An 18,928-nucleotide genomic window follows, 5' to 3' on the forward strand; every position below is an offset into this window, starting at 1 on the left:
AAAACATTTTTTCAAATGATCTATCCTGCTCTGCAACTATTGAGTGGAGTGTGTGTGTAACAGAGATAAGTTCCAGGTGACAACTTCCCATGTGTCATGCAATGTTAAGTAACACAAAAACAATATAACAAGTCAGAGACTGAGTGGTTTAGGTAATGGACTAGAAATCCATTGGGATTTCTATGCGCTAGTTAAAATACTGCCAATAAAAAAGTTTTTGTCAAATAGGGAAACATTTCAATAATCAAAAAACTGATTGAACCACAAGTCCATGGGAATAAACAAAGCTACAACCTTTTTGTCTTTCATTAGCGGTTTCCAGTTCCTGCACCACAGAGGTATTTGGATGTTTTCAAGGAATTTTGCAGAAAAATGAAGACGAAGACGACTGAGCTCCATTCATATGAACAGACATTTTCGTCTATAACTCTAAAAAGAACAGATTACTCTGAAAATAATCTCATCCCTTAGTCGACATGAGGGCAAGTAGCAAATGAGTTCAGTTTGAATACATTTAAGCTACACATGTTTATGATCACAGTCTGATGTCTGCTATTGACAAAAAGAATCCTTACCTAACACTCTGACGTCATATTTCACATCTTTCTCTCCAGCGATGCTCGTGGCCACACAGATGTAACTTCCAGAGTCTGACACCGAGGTCGTCAGAATCTCAATTTTACTGCCTTGCTCAAGAACACGGAGGTTTTCACTGTCCCGAACAGGAGCTCCATCCTTCAACCAGGTTAGAGAAGGGAGAGGATAACCAGCCGCCTTGCATTCCAGGATCAGAGGTTCACTGAGGACCACCTTCTTCTCAGTCGGAATGTCACTTCCTCCTGATATAGTAGGAGGCACTGTGGGTGAAAAATTCAATATCAAGGTGAATATGATCATCAGTGAATCTAAACCAACATTAAGAAAATAAACTCATACAGTAAACGTCCAGCTCAAAGTTCTTTTCAGCCGTCCCGGCCACACTGAACACCTTGCAGGTGTACAGGCCTGCATCAGAAGCCTGCACACGAGGGATCTTCAGGTAATGCCCTCGCTCTACATACTGAGCCTGTCGGTGGGACAAAATGGCTTCTCCGCGTCTGTACCAAGTGATTGTGGGAAGTGGCACTCCACGTGCCTCACACTCCAGTGTTACCACGGTGTCCAGCAGGGATGTGACTTCTGTCGTGAGGTTGCCGCCTTTGATGGACGGAGGAACTAAGAGGACAAAAATGTTTTTTATAGTGCTCTATTTAGGTGAAAATGTAGAATGATTGATCTGTCGAAATACACACACCGTAAACACTTAGTTTAAAGTCCTTGGAATGTTTTCCGGCTGTATTCACGACACTGCACTGGTACCTGGCCTGGTCGCCGAGTCGGGCGCTTTTTATCTTCAGTACTTGACCTTGATCTGTGACCTCGAAGTTTGGATCACCAAAAAACACCAATCTAGAAAGTGACAAACATAAAGAGAAGTTTATTGAACGAGCAACTCAAGCTATAACTGAGACAGAAACACAGAGCTACACAGAAATATAATATATATAAACATAAAAACAATAATTTTTTTCTTATTAAAAGACCAAAATATTATGACGAAAAATATTATTTGAAAGCTGTTTTTTCACCAATATGCCTGAGGTTGTGCTTTTAGAGAGATTAAAGAAACATACTTTCGGTCCTTGTACCACTGGATTGTGGGGAATGGAACTCCATGCACTTTACATTCCAGGCTTATTTCTTTCTTGAGAACAGCAGAGACATCTTGGGAAGAGGCGGAACCTTCTATTGTTGGAGGGACTGGGACACAACACATATATCAAATTATAACATCAGAATCATATTACAGATAAAGCAGTATCAAAGCTTTTATATCAATTATTCTTCACCTAGTACATCCAAGTAGAAGTCTTTTTCTTTGCTGCCCGCAACGTTGATGGCTTTACAACTGTAACTGCCTGCATCCTCTGTGGCAGCCTGCAGGAGTTTCAAAGTCTTCCCCAATTCAAGAATCTGGACGCTGCTACTCGGAACCACCTGTCGATTGAACCCCATAGACAAATGAAAGTTCTAAAATACATTCACTTATAAAGGGAAAAATAAGTTTTGTAATTCAAGGAAGTTTATCTATGTTTCAGTCAAGGACTATGACACTAAAGATAACATGGGCTATTATGCTAGCAGAGGTCAAAACTCCTTGTCATTTATTAGAACATCAAATAATCAGTTGCTACAATACTGTATTTAAATTCTACTTTTACATTGCAGTGTCAAACGTGATTGACTGCGCTGATCGGCTGGGCGGCAAAGCATTATGGGAGATGTTCAGGTCACCGTTACTGAGGTAGTTGCTGAGAAAGATGACATCTCATCTGAAATGTTGTTCAAATAATTGTTGTTGACTTATACAAGTATAACATTGAATGGTCACTACTTGCGGACTACATTAAATCCTGCTTTTTTTATGATTGTAACTGCAAAAAACGGGACCACTGTACAAGATTATATTTTCTGTTAAACCTTCACCACTCTGCCTCCCCCGGTAGCCTTTTTTGTACAGTTATGTGTCAACTTGTATGTAAAGAATTGATATTTTGGGAAACATAAAATGTTATATTAAAATATTTCACATACAGGAATTCCATCCTTGTACCAGGTGATCACAGGTGTTGGACTCCCTTTGACGTCACAGACCAGATTTGTAGGTTGATTGAGAACCACAGACATGTTGCCTGGCGTGAAGTCGTCGCGAAAATTTGGCGGCACTGTAAAGGGATCACATGCATTATATTCATAACCACCATTACCACAACAGACCAAAATAATTGCTCTTGTGTTTTGAAGGGAACACAGGTCAGTTACCGTTTACTTTGAGTTGGTATTTCCTCTCAGTGGAACCAGCATCGTTGGCAGCAGCACACACATACTCGCCATTGTCCAATGGTGACAGAGAGGCAAGGATCAATAGAGTACCATCCTCCAGGATGGACACACCAGGCTCGTTCCCGGTCAGTTCTTGACCGTTGCGTAACCAGCGAATCACTGGTTTAGGAAGACCTGGAAGAGAGAATAAAATATGATGCATAAAGAAGTATATTCTGAATAGGCCTTTTGATAAAAATATAAGCTGGATCATTTGGAAAACCATTTTTTCCATCCAGTTACAGGCATCTGTCTAACTTTATGCTGCCTTTTAAAAGCAACATTGGATTTGATTACCCTTAACCAGATACACAGTATTTACAATGACCAAATTCGGATTACCAGTGCTCTAGTTATCAGTGAACAATATATCTCAACGTGAGATATAAGGAATTAGAAAAACAGGTAGTGGGGTCATTTTAAGGTATTAATATACAATGATAAAGGAGGGAAATATTGAATTTATTATTTTTGTTGGTCATACAATTCTGGAGGTTTATTTGAAGGGGACAATAAAGAAATATATATATATATATATATATATATATTCACTTAGTTATATTGAATGGCTTAATTGGTAGACTGTGTCTACTTTATCTACTCCATCACTAAATTTGGATTTACCAAGAGCAAAATTATATTGTAATTATAACAAATTTTAATATTATGACACATTTTTTTTTACTGAAATCCACCCGAATTCCTCTGTTGTGATCAGGATAATCCTGTTTGCTTGTTTTTGCCATAGTTATCAAGATCCTACTGAAATGTCTATTTGATCCAGATTAAAACCTGGATTGGATTACATGATCCATTTAACATTTTTCTTTTTTAATCAAGCAATGTTCAAATATAGTCAACCACATTATATCCTTCAATCTATTTTAATCTTTTCCTAATCAGGATAACCACAATCCTATCAGATTACATTTGAACAACTGGTCCTATAAGACTGTTTACCTTTAGCAGGGCAGGGGAAGGCGATACGTTGATTGGCAACTCTTTCCTGCAGGGGTCTGTTGAAGGGGGGCTCGAGTACCTCAACCACCGGTGGCACTGAAATAAATAATACGTGATGAACTGAATCAGTCAGATTTAATTATCAATCACCTCACCTTGGACCAGAAGCTTCACGTTGGCTTCGTCTCTTCCTGCAGGGCTCGTAGCTGCGCAGGTGTAAGTTCCTTCATCAGCCAGAGTCACTGGCCCGAGCGCAAGACTCCCATCTGGTGAAGCTGAGTAGCTTCTACCATCCCTGGTCCAGGTGAGGGTTGGCTTTGGTACTCCGTGTGCAACACATGCAAGCTCCACAGGATTTCCCATTTGAATCTTCATGGTCCTAGGACCAGCCTGGATGCTTGGCGGGACTACAAAATATTTTATATTAGAAAAAAGTAACTAAATATATCTCTAAATAAAAGTTAAACCTTGTTCTCAAGAATGTTAGTTTTTGAGTATATACTTACCCAAAACAGTGAGCTCGATAAATTGAGTTAAATTGCCTGCGATGTTTGAGGCAACACAGACATATATTCCACTGTCTGACACTCTGGTCTCCAAGAGCTTCATCGAGCCTATGGGAAGCTGAGTGTGTCTGCAAGGAACACACACATACCCAGACAGTAATGAAATTAAGTACAAAGTGAGAGTGTTACAGAAAATTATAGTTGATTTCTGTAAACACATACTGCGGTAATTGTTACTAATCCACGTCGACCACAAGACGATCAGCACGTTTAACAGATTACAGAGAAGCGTTATTATCCGTCATCTTGTGTAACCACAAACTCTAGGTGAAGATTGCAGCAAGGGGAACACACTTGCTGTTTTCAAGTAGTGAATCAAGGTACAAGACACTTTCTGTCAATAACCCAAACTTGATGGCAAAAATGTGGTGAAATTAAATGTTTACCATTGCGACATTTTCTAGATTTATTTTAGAATAACGACATTGTTAGAAGAAGCACATTTAATATTTTTTGTAAAAACTGGGAAGTTATTTTCCATGTACTTTTATATAATATTTATCTTTGTAATCTCTCTTCTAATACTGAGGCATTAACCTTGTAAAACGATGTTTGAGGCTTGCAAGAAAACCATCAACAAGAACTGACACAAGGAGGAAACACTAATAGTAAGATGATTTACATGATAGAATTGCTAACCCACAGAATGAAAATGAAATGAAAAAAAACGGTTCAAGAAATGGGAGAAATTGACCACAAATAAATTATAATTATAATTATAACCAATAGAGACAAGTGGTATTTGGACTGTGCTGACAGTGTTGAATAACATTGGTGGGAAATGCTAAGACAATCTACTCTATGTTTTGTGTATTTTCCCTTTTGGTGTAATTAATTAAACAAACGTAAATTACGTTTTTTTTAAAAGGACTTTTTAGACATTATGCAAGAGACATATGAACAGCAAATCCCTTCCCACCTCAGAAATAAACCCTTAACTAAATTCTAAATTGTCATCCATAGTCATGTTTACCACCCTGAGATTATTTCACTTCATCAATGACATAATGCATTTATTTATTGTATAAACATCATTGTGTTACCGGCCTACCGAGTGGACTAGGTTTCATTGCAGAATAGTTGCAGCTAGCACTGTTATTGACAGGTTAGGCTAGCAAGTTTACTAATAAATTACCTCCACTTCACATTAGAGTTGAAAACAATAACTTGTTTCTAAAACTTTTACTGCCAAATTAGAAAAACTAGCCAAAATATCAAACACCTCTATTATAAAGACAGTCGGAGAAGGAATAGTTCGGATAAAAGACGTTAAAAACACAACAACATCTTAAGTATGCTGTCAGGAGAAAAATCGAAATAGTAAAGAAAGATATTTTTTAATTTAAAACCTTTTCTCACCTGGGTGAAAATGGGGAGATGAGTTGGCTCTCTTTGGCCCAGCTAACTGAAGGTGGTGGAACGCTCTGGACCTCACATGGTAGTAAAGCATCCTCACCCTCCATCACTGTCACCTTCACCAGCTCTGATGAGTCTTCTGGATTTGTGCCCAACCTTGGACGCACTTGAGAAATACACATAGAAATCATATGTAATTCCTGTTGAAAAGCTACATTAAACATACATGCTTTTATATATTGAAATTATGGTTCTATATGTAGTGAAAGTAAAGTGTGGATCATAAAACATCAAACTCAATCATACAACTGTTCAAAATCTTTCCACACTTTTAGTCGAAGGCCGGAAAAATGCTATATTTAACAAAACTGTCTGTGACAGGAAATGTTCAACATCTCTCATTGGAAATCTCTGTACAATGGTTGGCCTAGAAAGTAAAGTTCCTTATCTTATCTTAAACACTGGAATATTTAAAAGTCATAAATATCAACATGGACATTAGATTCCTTTGTTAAGGAGACCACAGACACATGTGTTGTAGATCATGTGTAGTTTGGTCTCATTACCATAAACTGTGAGCTGAACTTTGATGGAAGCAGCGCCCGCAGCATTGGTGGCCGAGCACAGGAACTCTCCGCTCTCTTTTCCTGAGGGCGATGTGATGAGCAGACTGCCACCAGAATCCAGTGAGAATGCTGGACCACCCAAGTAAAGCGGCTCTCCTCCCTTCAAAACAAAGAGTCGGGACGGTCATTAATGCACACCAGGAAACATGACGTAGTGTGTTCTCATTGGAACATCTGACAGATAACAGCGGTGAAAAAAACAAGTAGGACTGGCTTCAACAAGACAGTTTCATAGATCCCTGAAGACCCCTTCACTTTAACAACAATTCTTTTGCAGCTAAGAAACAAGGAGATGGAGCAAATGTTTACATGAGACTACGTATTGGCTCCATATTCTTATAAAGTCTGTGAACAGATTTCAATCAGCATAAAGAAAAGACAAACACTGATTTTATCAGTGAGAAAAGAGACATCAAATGTATCTTTAACCAGGCAGTCAGAGATAAAATCTATTTATTTTTCAGTTCACTGCAATATACCCAGTGGACCAGAATCTAGTGGCAAAAGTTAAATTCTTCAGGATAAAGTCCCTTGCATTTAAAATGAGCAGAACAGTTTATTTAAACATACCTTTGACCAGGTGATGTCAGGTTCGGGCACTCCTGTGGCACGGCATGGCAGAGAGAAAGGTGTTCCTTCAATCGTGCTGAACACTTGAGGTCCATGCTGGATGGTTGGAATCACTGGGAATAAGTCATTTAAAATATTTTAGAGTTACACATGAACCAGCCTATTTGCACTCATTTGAAGGGAAACTGGTCTTATAAAGTAATTATTAAATGTATTAAAAAAAAAACTGCACAGGATAAAATAATAGTTGATACTAGCTATGATCGAAGATGTTGGCTTGTATTTTTCCATTAATAACAGTAACAATAACTGATTAATAAGGCTGAGATGATTTGACTCTAACTCTTAAAGCATATTTATATCATGACTCAGAAGGATTACAGCAGGGCTATTCAAATGGCGGCATGTGGTACAAATTCTACCGAGAAGCAATCCCTTAGTGGCCCAACCAGAAAAGCCAGTGGTAACTGGGGAAATACTTGCTCAGCAAATCTACAGATATTTCTACCGAGGCTCCTACGGTAGTTCTGACCATGAACACATCTCTATTTTAGCCCATGATTACAATTTCCATCCTTTACTCATCAACAGGCTGCTTTCAAGCAAGTTGAGTTAATAAATCTCTAGCTGTGGGAAAGCTGTTATATACAGTATTTGTGCATCGAGGAGATTAATAAAATGTATATTTTGGTATGACATAGATACGGTGGCAGTAAAACACATTTAGTACAAGTGAAGCATTGCCATCAGAATGTTGTATGGTTGGATTTTACATTTCAAATGCTGAAACTAATTTGGATATTGAGAAGATAATTTTCTTTCTCCTATATAATGTAAGGACATTTTTTTTAACACATTGATGTACCAGTGATTCTATGCCATCACATGATAGTCTGCACGGCGCATGATTGGCTATTCTTTGGGTATATATTGCATCAATTATTCAAAACTAGAATGTTTTTGATGCTTGAAAAATATTTCAAAGAAAAAATTAAATGTTTTCAATGTTAAATGTAAACATTCAATATTCAAATGGCACTGATATACAGTAGTTCAACACAATTTGTCACAAAAAAGCAACTAAAACTCATAAAGTTCAGACATTGGCTATCATGTTAAATTGAAATACTTAACCCCCAAAAGTCATAAAACAGTTGCTCGGATAAATATCAATTAATGTTCAGGGTTGAGTTGTATCTTACCATACACATTCAGGGTCGTTGTGTGGTTGGTGGCCCCAACAACATTCTCAGCCAGGCAGGAGTAGTCGCCGCTGTCCTCCAACTGAACGCGCTCAATATGCAAACTTCCGTCTCTCCACAAGGTCACATACTGATCCGAGCTCACCTGATACAGAACAAAAATGTATGAACATATCTCAAGTCAAAATAAAAAAAGTCATCTAAAGCAGGTTGCAAATTGTAATTATAGTGGTCCGTCGCATATCACGATACGTCTTCCGCTGTCTCACTGTTTCACTGATTACTTTATTGGACAATTTACTATGCTGCTATGTCAAAAGTGATCGAGAGCTGTGATTGGTTTGCTGGGCGGCAAAGCATGAAGGTAAGTAAGTAAGTAGCGCTACTTCGCCGAAGTTGTTGAATGAAGGTTTTTTTTTAGAATGTAACTCCGGAATTAAATGAGGGACCACTTTATTGTGCATCAAGTATGACAAGTGAGTGACCACACCTTCAGGAGCAGGACATAAAACAGAAAAAAGTAAATAAATACCAGGCCATAGTTGTGTAGCCACTGCCTCTCCGGTAGCGGGTTCCCAGCCAGCAGCACACATGGTAACGTGACCTGCTGGTCCTGGATCACACTGAGCACAGTTGGACTCATCGCGATGACTGGAGACACTGAGGATAAAGTAATAAGACGTTCAAAATCACAATGTCTCAATAAGAAAGGAAGGGAAAAGAAATAGCATGTAATTAGGTAATATGATTGAGAGCAGGAACAGACTCAAGGCACAAGCCTAAATCCAATAGCAAAAAAAAAATGCAATAAAACTACAGGAACAAGTCCAACATTGGTTTCTCACAAAACTCCCAGCAGGACAGCTGAGTTTGATTCCCCTGTTAATGATGTTAAGGATGTAGAACACCAAGGTTTACTAAGCGCAGAATAATTCTGAGAGCGGGTGGATTGTTTTAATTAAAATACAGTATGATTTAAAACAAAGAGCAGCCTGATGTTCAGCCAAACTTTAATACGACACACATTTTATGACACAGCTGGAGGAGTTCTGGTTGCTACAAACACATTAACAAAATACTACGTTTTTTCTCAAAAGTGTGCGACTGATGTCATCAACTGGAGCTGTTATACACAAGAAGCATGTCAGATTGTTCTCACATTTTCACTTCTGCTTCTGGATCAAGTGTGTTTGTCTTCTATGGCATCGTTTCTAGCAGTAGTTTCTGACCTCTGGCCCACATAAATAAAGTGAGTGAAACGGAAACAGTTGTTAACTGTGAACATGTGTTCTGACACCGAAAGGCAGTGACACAGTGACGTGTCACGATAAAAGAAGACATAAAAGATTTATTGCGTTGGAAAGTGGAATGGCAGCCATGGAAAATCTGTGTTTCTACGACTATAAAAAACATTTGTACTTAATCAGAGGCTTTAAAAACTGCATTGCTTCGTAAAATATATGCATTAATTAATGTTTTATCAAATGAATGATTAGTTGAGTACCAGTTGCAGCTCAGCTGGCAAGTAAGCCTATTTGTCTTTTTCAATTGTTTGACAAAAGTGAAGGACACTCACCCAGTCCTGTCACTGTGATTTGTGCCTGAGTCTGGATTTTGCCAAAATGGTTTTGAGCCTCACAGATGTAAATTCCTTCATCTTCCACCCACAAATCTGAAAGACATTAACAATCATCAATGATGATGGTGCAATTTTCATCATTCTGAGTCATATTTTAAAGAAGGACCTACTGGTTATATATAAACCATCCCTTCTGTGGCTGATGGTTCCAGACCCATGATGTCTGTTAAGAAGTGACGAGCCGTCTTCCCTTCTCCAGATGACCTGTGGAGCAGGGTGTCCTTGAACAAGGCACAGGAGTGTCACGTTCGATCCGATATCCATCGCCACATCTGAAGGCTCTCGTGTGAACTGCGGGGCAGCTGCCGGTGTCAAGGTCAGAGAAATTAGATAAATTAATGCAAGCATTTATCAACCATCTGGCAGGCCACTTAAAATGACTTGGCAGGACAGATTTGGCCCCCTGGGCCATGAGTTTGACACAGGTTCTATACAGCGTATGTGTGTAAAATTAGAGCAAATATTTGCTAAGTAAACTTACCTGCCGCAATGACTTCACTGACAGTAAGCCAGACATAGATATTGTGGAGCATGAGTTGTAACACAAGTATTTTTTTTATTTAAAATGTTATTAAACAGTGAAAATCTCACATGATTATGCTGTAATGGCCAAATATTGAAAATGTAACTTACCTTGGTAAAAGGGACAAAATCCCTCACTCATAGCTTATTTTAAACATTTTATCGCAGACTTAGAAGAAGTAAATAACTAGAAGACTCAAATAACAAACGTCTAAACTATTATTACCTCCTACATCCAGTGATATCTTTCCCATGGCGGTGCCTGCAGCATTGACAGCGACACACCTGTAGTCTCCGGCATCAGTCAGCTGACTGTCTTTAATGGTCAGCACCCCGGCCAGTGGGTCAACTTCCAAAGAAGACGATGTTCTCAAAAGGACATCACCTGGATTTTATCAACAAAATATTCAGTCCAGCTAAACCAGACACTGTGGAGAGCTGCTGTAAGTGTCGTTACCTTTGTACCACCAGATCTCCGGCTCAGGGACTCCAGAAGCAGAACAGAGCAGCACCGCGGTTTCTCCTATGCTGATCATTATTTCACTCAAAGCCACCATCACCACTGGAGACTCTGCAGTCGTCATATAAAAATAAAATTGTCAATTTTGAAACACATTATGTGGATGTATAATTATATAAACATGAGATATGTGGATGTATAATATCTGAGTCACCGATGTAGGTCAGGATGGAGCTCATGGAGTCTGTTCCTGCTTGGTTGCTCGCCAGGCAGCCGTACACGCCTGCATCCTTCTTCTGCATCTTCTTAATCACCAAGGTTCCATCAGATTTCATTCTGTGTCTAAACATTTTTCCAATGCAGAAAGAGTAAAAAGCAATACATATATTTTAACATATTTTAAAGTTTAAATCAGATATTATCAAACTGATCATATAACATGTACAGTATCAATAAAATGACACGATACCAAATATTCTGATAAAGAAGGAACAAAGATATTTTTGTAGTATTGTCGAGTACTTGACTCTGTTGTTGCAGAATTTACAGACCATGTGACTCTTGATGAAGTCACAACTGCTTTCATTTGTTTTGAAACCAAAATATGTACAAACAACAGCTTTAAAAGCTGCTGGACTTGACTTGGACACGCACTTTCAATATTTGCATTTAAATTTGAAATAAAATAAAAAATGATATTATTATACACACACACAATTGGGATATACACCACAAAAACCATAACAAAATTGTGATATACTGTATCACGAAATCAATATTATCTCAGTACCCTACTTCTACTTCTAAGTATTTTTTGATTACCACAATTTGTTAATATTGATTATCTCATGTTGTTATAACAACAATTGATCTTCTTTTTTTCCATTATGTCCTTTCTTCCTTTATTTCTTGGCTCCGTGGCCACTAACAACAGCCCCTCGGGTGATTTATAATTGAACTGCCCATCCCTGATACATCATTGAGACACTTCCTCATATAAAGTGACTAAAAGGCTGAAATGGCTAGTATCTACCTGTTGGTGGCCATGAGGAACATCTCGTTGTGGGTCCAGACCAGGCGAGGTTCCGGGTAGCCACTGGAGGAGCACCTGATCCTGGCTTCATCTCCTGTCGTAAAGGTTTGGTTCCGAGGATCCACTGAAACTCTGGGCTCCTCTACGAGAGAGAGCAAAACAAGAGCAGGATATGAATCCACAAGAACAACTCTATTACGCTGACTCATGTGATTTAAATTCAACCCGCAATTAAGGCACTTGGATGAGATGTGAAACATCTTCCTTCCTTCCTTCCAAGTTGCCTCTATTTGAACCTTTTGGATAGAAGCTACATGGCTTTTGGTAATCTGGAAAGAGTCTTTAAGATAAAGAATTATGTTCTAACCAAGACTGCATTGTTGGAAGCTTGGCTCTATGTTCTTGTCCAGACACTCTTTAGCTGAAATATTTGCTTTTGTTGGTGTGGCAGCAAAGTTATTGAATCCAGACCTGAGATCTTCAGACATTCGAGGAAGTGAATCTCATCCAAGAAACTGTTTCCTCTACTTAACTCACATCTGGATCAGTCACTACAGCACTGACACCAAATAAAAAAGGAATAAACATTAAGATGTGAGTGCCTGGCTGTCATTCATTCATTCATTCATTGTCTACTGCTTTATCCTGGGGATCGCAGTTGTGGGGAGACTATCCCAGTATCATAGGGCAAGAGGCAGGGGACACCCTGGACAGGATGCCAGTCTGTTGCAGGGCACATAAAGACAGACAACCATTGACACAAGCTCTCATACCTATGGACTAGTTTCCAAAGTTCTCAACCTATGTATGTTTTTGGACTGGGGGAGGAAATTGGAGTGCCTGGAATTGAACCAGCAGCCTTCTTGTTGTGAGGCAACTGCGCCAACCATTGCACAGAAAATTCAGTAGCAAAACAAACCGTTATATTTTATTTAAAATAATAGACAATAAAACCAAATATTCTTTGAATTTTGAAGCCTGAAGTTGGGTTATATCACATTTGTACCGGGTGTGTAACAAGTTTGACCCAATCTACTTCAAAGTGAGTCTAATAACTGGGACTGGACCTACAAAACCCTGAAGTCTCGCTGACAGCTGTTTGAGAGCTAATGGCAACAGGGTTCCGCTGAAGGTACAGCTGAAGGCAATTTAAGTTCAAGTTCAACCAAAATAGAAAAGTATTCTAAAAACTGCCACATAGATTATTGATGATTTGGCTAGTACCATTTTCAGCCATGAAGAAGAAAACAGACAATTTCCAATGAATTTCAATCTACCCATGTTGTCGAAAGCGAACGCTTCTTTCCGAAAAGTAGAGAGTAATTAGGGTAAGGCTGATGACTATACAACATATAAAAACAAGATGAACATAAATCCCTCTGTGTGTCACTACGGCTTCTCAGAAGCAGCAGCAACAGGTTCCTCTCCACGCACTGTAGAACGGAACATTTTTAAGACATCCTTTGTTTCTTCTGCCATATGATGCTACAACAGATCTCTCCATCATGCTTGACATTACTTTTTTTTGTCAACTTTAAATCATTAATTTATGTCTTTTTACATTTATTTATGGGTGTTTGTTTGTATGGATGTACTTATTGCTGCTGGAAAAAATAATTTATCCACCGTCCATCCATCCATTCATCCACATCCATCCATCCATCCATTCATCCACATCTATCTATCTATCTATCTATCCATCCACATCTATCTATCCATCCATCCAACCAACCATCTATCTATCTCCAGTATAAATAACATAGCATATAACAACATGGGAAACAAAATTCATTAAGATTGATTAATTCAATTTAAACAGGAAGAACAAAAGTGAATCTTGGATCCAAAGACTAGAACGTGGTCTTTCAGTTCATTTGGCATAAGACAGAGGCTTATATAAGGAGCACAGGGTGTAGGTCATTTTTTTTAAAGATGTGAAAGCACACTTGGACCCGTAAGTTAAATGGACACTCGATTCATCTGGGAGCAATTCACTGCTTTGACGGGCGATGTTAAACTGTCAAATCTTCTGCTGTATTGAGTGTGATTATTGACAACTGTGGAGGAAAATGTTCAGGTTTAGCTTCAGAGTCAATGAAGCGTAAAGAACAAAACTGTAAAAGCTGAACGACGGCAGAAACCCACTTAAATGCTGCCAAAGAGTGGAGCATAAATGATTACACATGTCCGATAAAGCATTAAACTGAATTATGAGTTGACATAGGAGATGCTTCTCGAGCCAAGAACCCTCGATGAGACAAAAATAAAGCAGCTGTGAAGTCAAAAAGCTGAGAAAACATCTGCTCTGTTGAGTCAAACACTTCCTACCCTGGACGACGAGGTAGACACGCTCTGCTTTCAGGCCGCCCTCGTTGATGGCGACGCACTCGTACCAGCCCGAGTGATCCGGCGTGACAGCAGACACCTGCAGGGACAGGTTGGTCAGGACATGCACCCGAGGGTCCAGGCGGGCGTCGACTCCTCCACGTAGCCAGGTGAGGTTGAAGCCCACCGTGCTGACGACGTGGCAGGTCAGCACGGCTCTGGCACCTGGAGCGACAGTGACGTTGGTGGCAGTGATGGCAGGAGGGGGCTCTGTAAAAAAAAAAAAAAAAACTTTAATCATATTGTCAGTCAGTAAGAACCCAAAACACATGCAAATTGTTTTTCAGGGAGGATGATGTCAGCGGTGCGTCACATAAAAAGAGAGACGTTAAACTTGCTCCACTTCTGGTAAATTGCCTTCTTTGCTTGTATTGTTGGTCAGTTTTTCCCTCTTAGTTTTTCCTTAGTTTTATTGGTGCTTAAGCCTGATTTTTGTTTCTGTGAGCAACTTTTGCCACACACAATATTCAACTTTTAATTCTCGTCATCAAATGAATATTTCAGATAAAATTAAACTGGTGGTCACGGCATACAACTTCAGTGACTTCAGCTTCAGACGTTAAAGCGTCGCAAATTGATAATTTCTAAGATTATTTTCTGGTTTACATACAAGTAAAATAACGCTGGATTTTAAAACTTTTGAAATGGAAAAATAATTGCAGTTATTGCAATCTAAAAACCAGTCAAATACAGAATATAAAAGTAATATATAACATTTAGCCATAACGCCCAGCACTACATAAGCGCGCTTACTGGCACATGTTTTCTGTTCTTTTAATGTAGTGTCCGGTTATATTTTATGTTAATAATGACGGATGACAAATTGTACCATTTAAAACATGACAAGAGAAATGCAGTTAACAGCATTTTAAAGTCTGTGGCGACGCTCTATCCTTGTTATTGCTACACCAGACACCAGAAAAACAACTCTCACTCAACCAAAAGTATTCAGTTTACTAGTGACTTAAATGATAAACCCTTGAAACGTTGAAAGGCGTGAGAAAGTAGCCCTATTTCATTTATTTCAAAATGTATTTAAAATCTTATTTTATCAAGGTAATAAATGCATTAAAACAAAAACAGTCTTTATAGCTCAGTGCCTTCGATTAGATCCATCACACGACAATTACACTGTTGACAGCCTAATACCAAGCAGCCTCTCAACATTCCTGCTTGGCTCATTACACACACTTACAGCGGGAACCTCACCATGAACTGTCCATTAACTTAAACTACACTCTTATGCTCAGGGAGGCACACACTGCTGTTGAGGAAGCTATTTGGTAAAAGTAACCCTTAACTGTATGTTTCTATTATGACTACAACATGTTAATCATTCTTATTTATTTTGTTACCTGAAACGTCCAAGAAGGTCCGAGCTCGGCCCGTTCCCGCACTGTTCACTGCAACACATTCATAGTAGCCTTCGTTCTTAAGAGTGACTTGTTCGATCTCCCATGATCCTCTGTCTGACTCTCTGGAAGAGAAAAAAAAATATGAAGTTTTAAGACAGTTATTTGAATGATGTACACAGAGGGGTTTTCACCTGAACATTTGATCCACACCGAGTCTTCGTCCGTCCCTGCTAAAGCGCAGAGTAAAGGGAATGAGACTCTCTATGTGGCAGTTAACTGCCCCTTTCTGGAGGTAATAGCCGTGAGTTGTGGCTGGCATCGTCACTTTGGGGGCATCTGAGACAAACAACAGAGAAGCAAAATTTACGTTTAATCTCCAGTTAAGCATGGTTTTAGACTTTGTTTTCATGAACCTGGGATGATGCTTGAATATGAAACGCTCGAGACTCTCTGGAACATAAAACCATCTCTGTCGTATCCCGTGAGTCGTAGAAAGAAGGCTTCATTGGGGGGGATGAAGTCTGTCATGTTCCAGAGGCTGTAGGGTTCCCGCTGAGGGAAGTAACGGACAGGCAACGTCTTCAACACTTTTCCACTGACTGACACCAGCTCCATTCTGTCCGCACGAGCAGGAGGAGAGAGGCCGGTGGTGTTGAGCAGGACGTGGGCCGGAATACCTGAAGAAAAGAAGCTGAAGGTGTGAAAAACAATTTAAATAAGGTAGAAAAATATACTTTGCTCACCTTGAACTGGCCGACTAATGGTCTTTTTGAAGTCTAGTGTTGGTTTCCTTGAAAATCCAGCTCGGAAGTCAATGGTGCTTAGACCAGAGACACGGACAGAGTGTCTTCCTTCACTGGACGTCTATAGCAGGAGAAACAAAATTCAAAATATTTGACCATCTGTACATATTTTTAATCTCAATTTAGACAATTTTATTAAATTATATTATTTAAAACAAATATTAATTTAATGTTTAACAAAACCCCTGGACATTTCAATGAAAAAAATCAAAATAATGTTAAATTCAACCAGTCTATCCGATGGGACTGATATACTTCCATATTTAGCACTTTCTTTGTAACATTTTATATATCCTTCTAACTGTCAGTGTTTGTTATGACTAATGTCTTACTCTCATGTTTTGTAAACCATACAGAGAGAGGAATAACAGCTTCGCCTCAGAGAGAGTTCAATGACAGCCTGTTGTCGACTTGCAAGAATCAACCTGTCGCTTTAGTAAGTCATCTCCTTCTCTGTGAAACATTCAGTCAGTTTGTGTTTAATTCCACAAGTACAATCCCTGTAATCACAAATGTATCACATATAATGGCTCATGTGTTAATCACGCGAAGAAGACAGAACCAAGGAGCGGTAATTACAGGGAAGTATAGGTTGGCGAGAGCTGGAAACTCCATGGAAGTGTCAGACGTTGTTTCACAATAATGAGAGTGCATGTTCTCCTGACACAATAGTTTTACAAGTTGACTTCCATTTCAATTTGAACCACACGGTGCTGACCCGCTGTAAGAAAATTACTAAATTGCAGGGATAATTGAAGGAGTAATGAGTCAACACAAAAGGACAAAGGTTTTTTTTTTGGTGGAGCCCAAAATGCTAATACCACCAATCCTCTCCTGAAACACAATACCAGCTAAATAGCTGCCATAGAATTAGTGGGGCTTCGGTCCCAGGTAAATAATAGACTGAAAGGTCACGCTCTGACCAAAGCTGAGGGAAGAGCCTGTAATTAAAGCTTCTCATTTCACGCCACTGACCAGCACGAGGAAGCAGATGACAGGAAGAAGCTCCTGTTGAGGTGACACCCAGTAGTTTCTACAAATGACCTGATTTGATCCTAAACAGCAATAAAATAATCCTTGGAAACTTTTGTCATCTAAACTTTGAATGCAAAAATCATCTAGAACATGCCTCAGGAATATATCATGAGTAAAATAAATAGTTTTTACAATCCTGTAACATTGTAATTAATTACATAACATGCAAAACATTTCCTTCACTTTGAATTACAGTTTTTTATGCGTTACGGGGTGGTAAACTAGACTGATACTGTCTCGATATTCAACAGAACAGTATTCGGGTTTTATAACATTACATTTTCTGTTGCATTTAAACTTCAAGCCACTAGATGGCAGTAATTACGTCCACCATAGCTAAAGGAAGACGAATGCGAGATCCCGGCAATGACTGAGGATGAGAGGATACAGTTTACTCCAGCAGCTTTTAAATCTGATGTTTGGACATATTTTTGTTTTGAAAACATAGGAAATCAGTTACGACCTCATCAAGAGTCATGTGGTCTGTAAATTCTGCAACACGAGAGTCAAGTACTCAACAATACTACAAATATATACTTGTTCCTACAGTATCGCAATATTAATGTATAGTTGCCTCTGTGTCGTGATACTTATCGCATCAGCAGAATCTTGAAAATACAGCCTACTTCATAGAAAGAACAAGATTTTAAGGCATTATGGGTTGGAAATTTGAATAATGGGACAGCCATGAGAAAATTGTAATCTTTATTTTTCACAAAAACATCATACAAATGGAACCATTTAAGTAGGGCCACTCAAACATTTATTTTTAACATTACATCAAATCAAATTTGTATAAAAATCTGTTAATTACTATATGAAAGTAATTATACTCCATTTATTATAAAATTTAAGTCAGATATTTTCCATTTATTACAAGATTAAAGTGGCAAAAATTCCATTTATTTTGAGCTTTACGTAAATATGACGTTTATTACAACCGTAAAGTCATATATTTTACGTTCATTATGAGATTAAAGTTGTATATCTTAGGATATAAAAGTATTATTTACGCTTATTACAATATAGTAAATCAGTTGCTAATAACACTTTGAGTAATTATTCAGTCAGATTTCCCCGTTATTTTAACCAGTTTGGTTTTCCAGGGCATTTCCTGTTTTCGATTTGCTTGCACAGCATCACAACTATATCCCACATAATTGTGTATGCCGGATGAGAGAAAGAAAAGCAGACAAAAGGCAGCTCTCTGCCACTGGTCTTCTTTGCATGCTTTTTAAAATGACAAGCTTCCAAAACTATCATCATGGGCTATAAAATCCAGTACGGAGATCAAATACACTCGTCAATGCCGGGGTCATGGCGGCACACAGACGTCTCTCACGTAACACTTGCCGGGGCACATACTGACACACAAATAACAACACTCGTCTTGAGTTTAACAGGAGAAAAAATAAATGACGAAATGGTTTGTTTCTGAGCACTGCACCATCCAATTAAAGGAAGATTAAAATGGATCAAATTCCTTCTCCAACA

At 38.7% G+C, this 18,928-nt stretch overlaps 1 protein-coding gene across 2 annotated transcripts in view; it reads right to left on the reverse strand.

Moving 5' to 3' along the window:
- The window catches only part of hmcn1 (hemicentin 1), a 74,429-nt gene that overhangs the window by 39,211 nt on the left and 16,290 nt on the right, over positions 1-18,928 (reverse strand). For both annotated transcript variants that reach the window (XM_087784933.1, XM_087784932.1), the window contains exons 7-32: positions 16,340-16,460; positions 16,010-16,273; positions 15,788-15,932; positions 15,597-15,718; positions 14,185-14,451; positions 11,857-11,998; positions 11,038-11,165; positions 10,821-10,934; positions 10,590-10,748; positions 9,952-10,143; positions 9,779-9,874; positions 8,735-8,862; positions 8,203-8,347; positions 7,001-7,113; positions 6,371-6,530; positions 5,808-5,970; positions 4,389-4,516; positions 4,038-4,289; positions 3,883-3,978; positions 2,863-3,057; positions 2,635-2,765; positions 1,890-2,037; positions 1,674-1,800; positions 1,295-1,449; positions 937-1,215; positions 576-857 (exon numbers count right to left, since the gene is read on the reverse strand). In XM_087784933.1, coding sequence (XP_087641059.1) covers positions 576-857; positions 937-1,215; positions 1,295-1,449; positions 1,674-1,800; positions 1,890-2,037; positions 2,635-2,765; positions 2,863-3,057; positions 3,883-3,978; positions 4,038-4,289; positions 4,389-4,516; positions 5,808-5,970; positions 6,371-6,530; positions 7,001-7,113; positions 8,203-8,347; positions 8,735-8,862; positions 9,779-9,874; positions 9,952-10,143; positions 10,590-10,748; positions 10,821-10,934; positions 11,038-11,165; positions 11,857-11,998; positions 14,185-14,451; positions 15,597-15,718; positions 15,788-15,932; positions 16,010-16,273; positions 16,340-16,460 — 4,252 coding nt within the window. The remainder of the gene's footprint in view (positions 1-575; positions 858-936; positions 1,216-1,294; positions 1,450-1,673; positions 1,801-1,889; positions 2,038-2,634; positions 2,766-2,862; positions 3,058-3,882; positions 3,979-4,037; positions 4,290-4,388; positions 4,517-5,807; positions 5,971-6,370; positions 6,531-7,000; positions 7,114-8,202; positions 8,348-8,734; positions 8,863-9,778; positions 9,875-9,951; positions 10,144-10,589; positions 10,749-10,820; positions 10,935-11,037; positions 11,166-11,856; positions 11,999-14,184; positions 14,452-15,596; positions 15,719-15,787; positions 15,933-16,009; positions 16,274-16,339; positions 16,461-18,928) is intronic.

The sequence above is a fragment of the Callionymus lyra genome, chromosome 2 (genome assembly GCF_982586985.1).
Source record: "Callionymus lyra chromosome 2, fCalLyr1.hap1.1, whole genome shotgun sequence".
NCBI classification, from domain to species: Eukaryota; Metazoa; Chordata; class Actinopteri; order Syngnathiformes; family Callionymidae; genus Callionymus; species Callionymus lyra.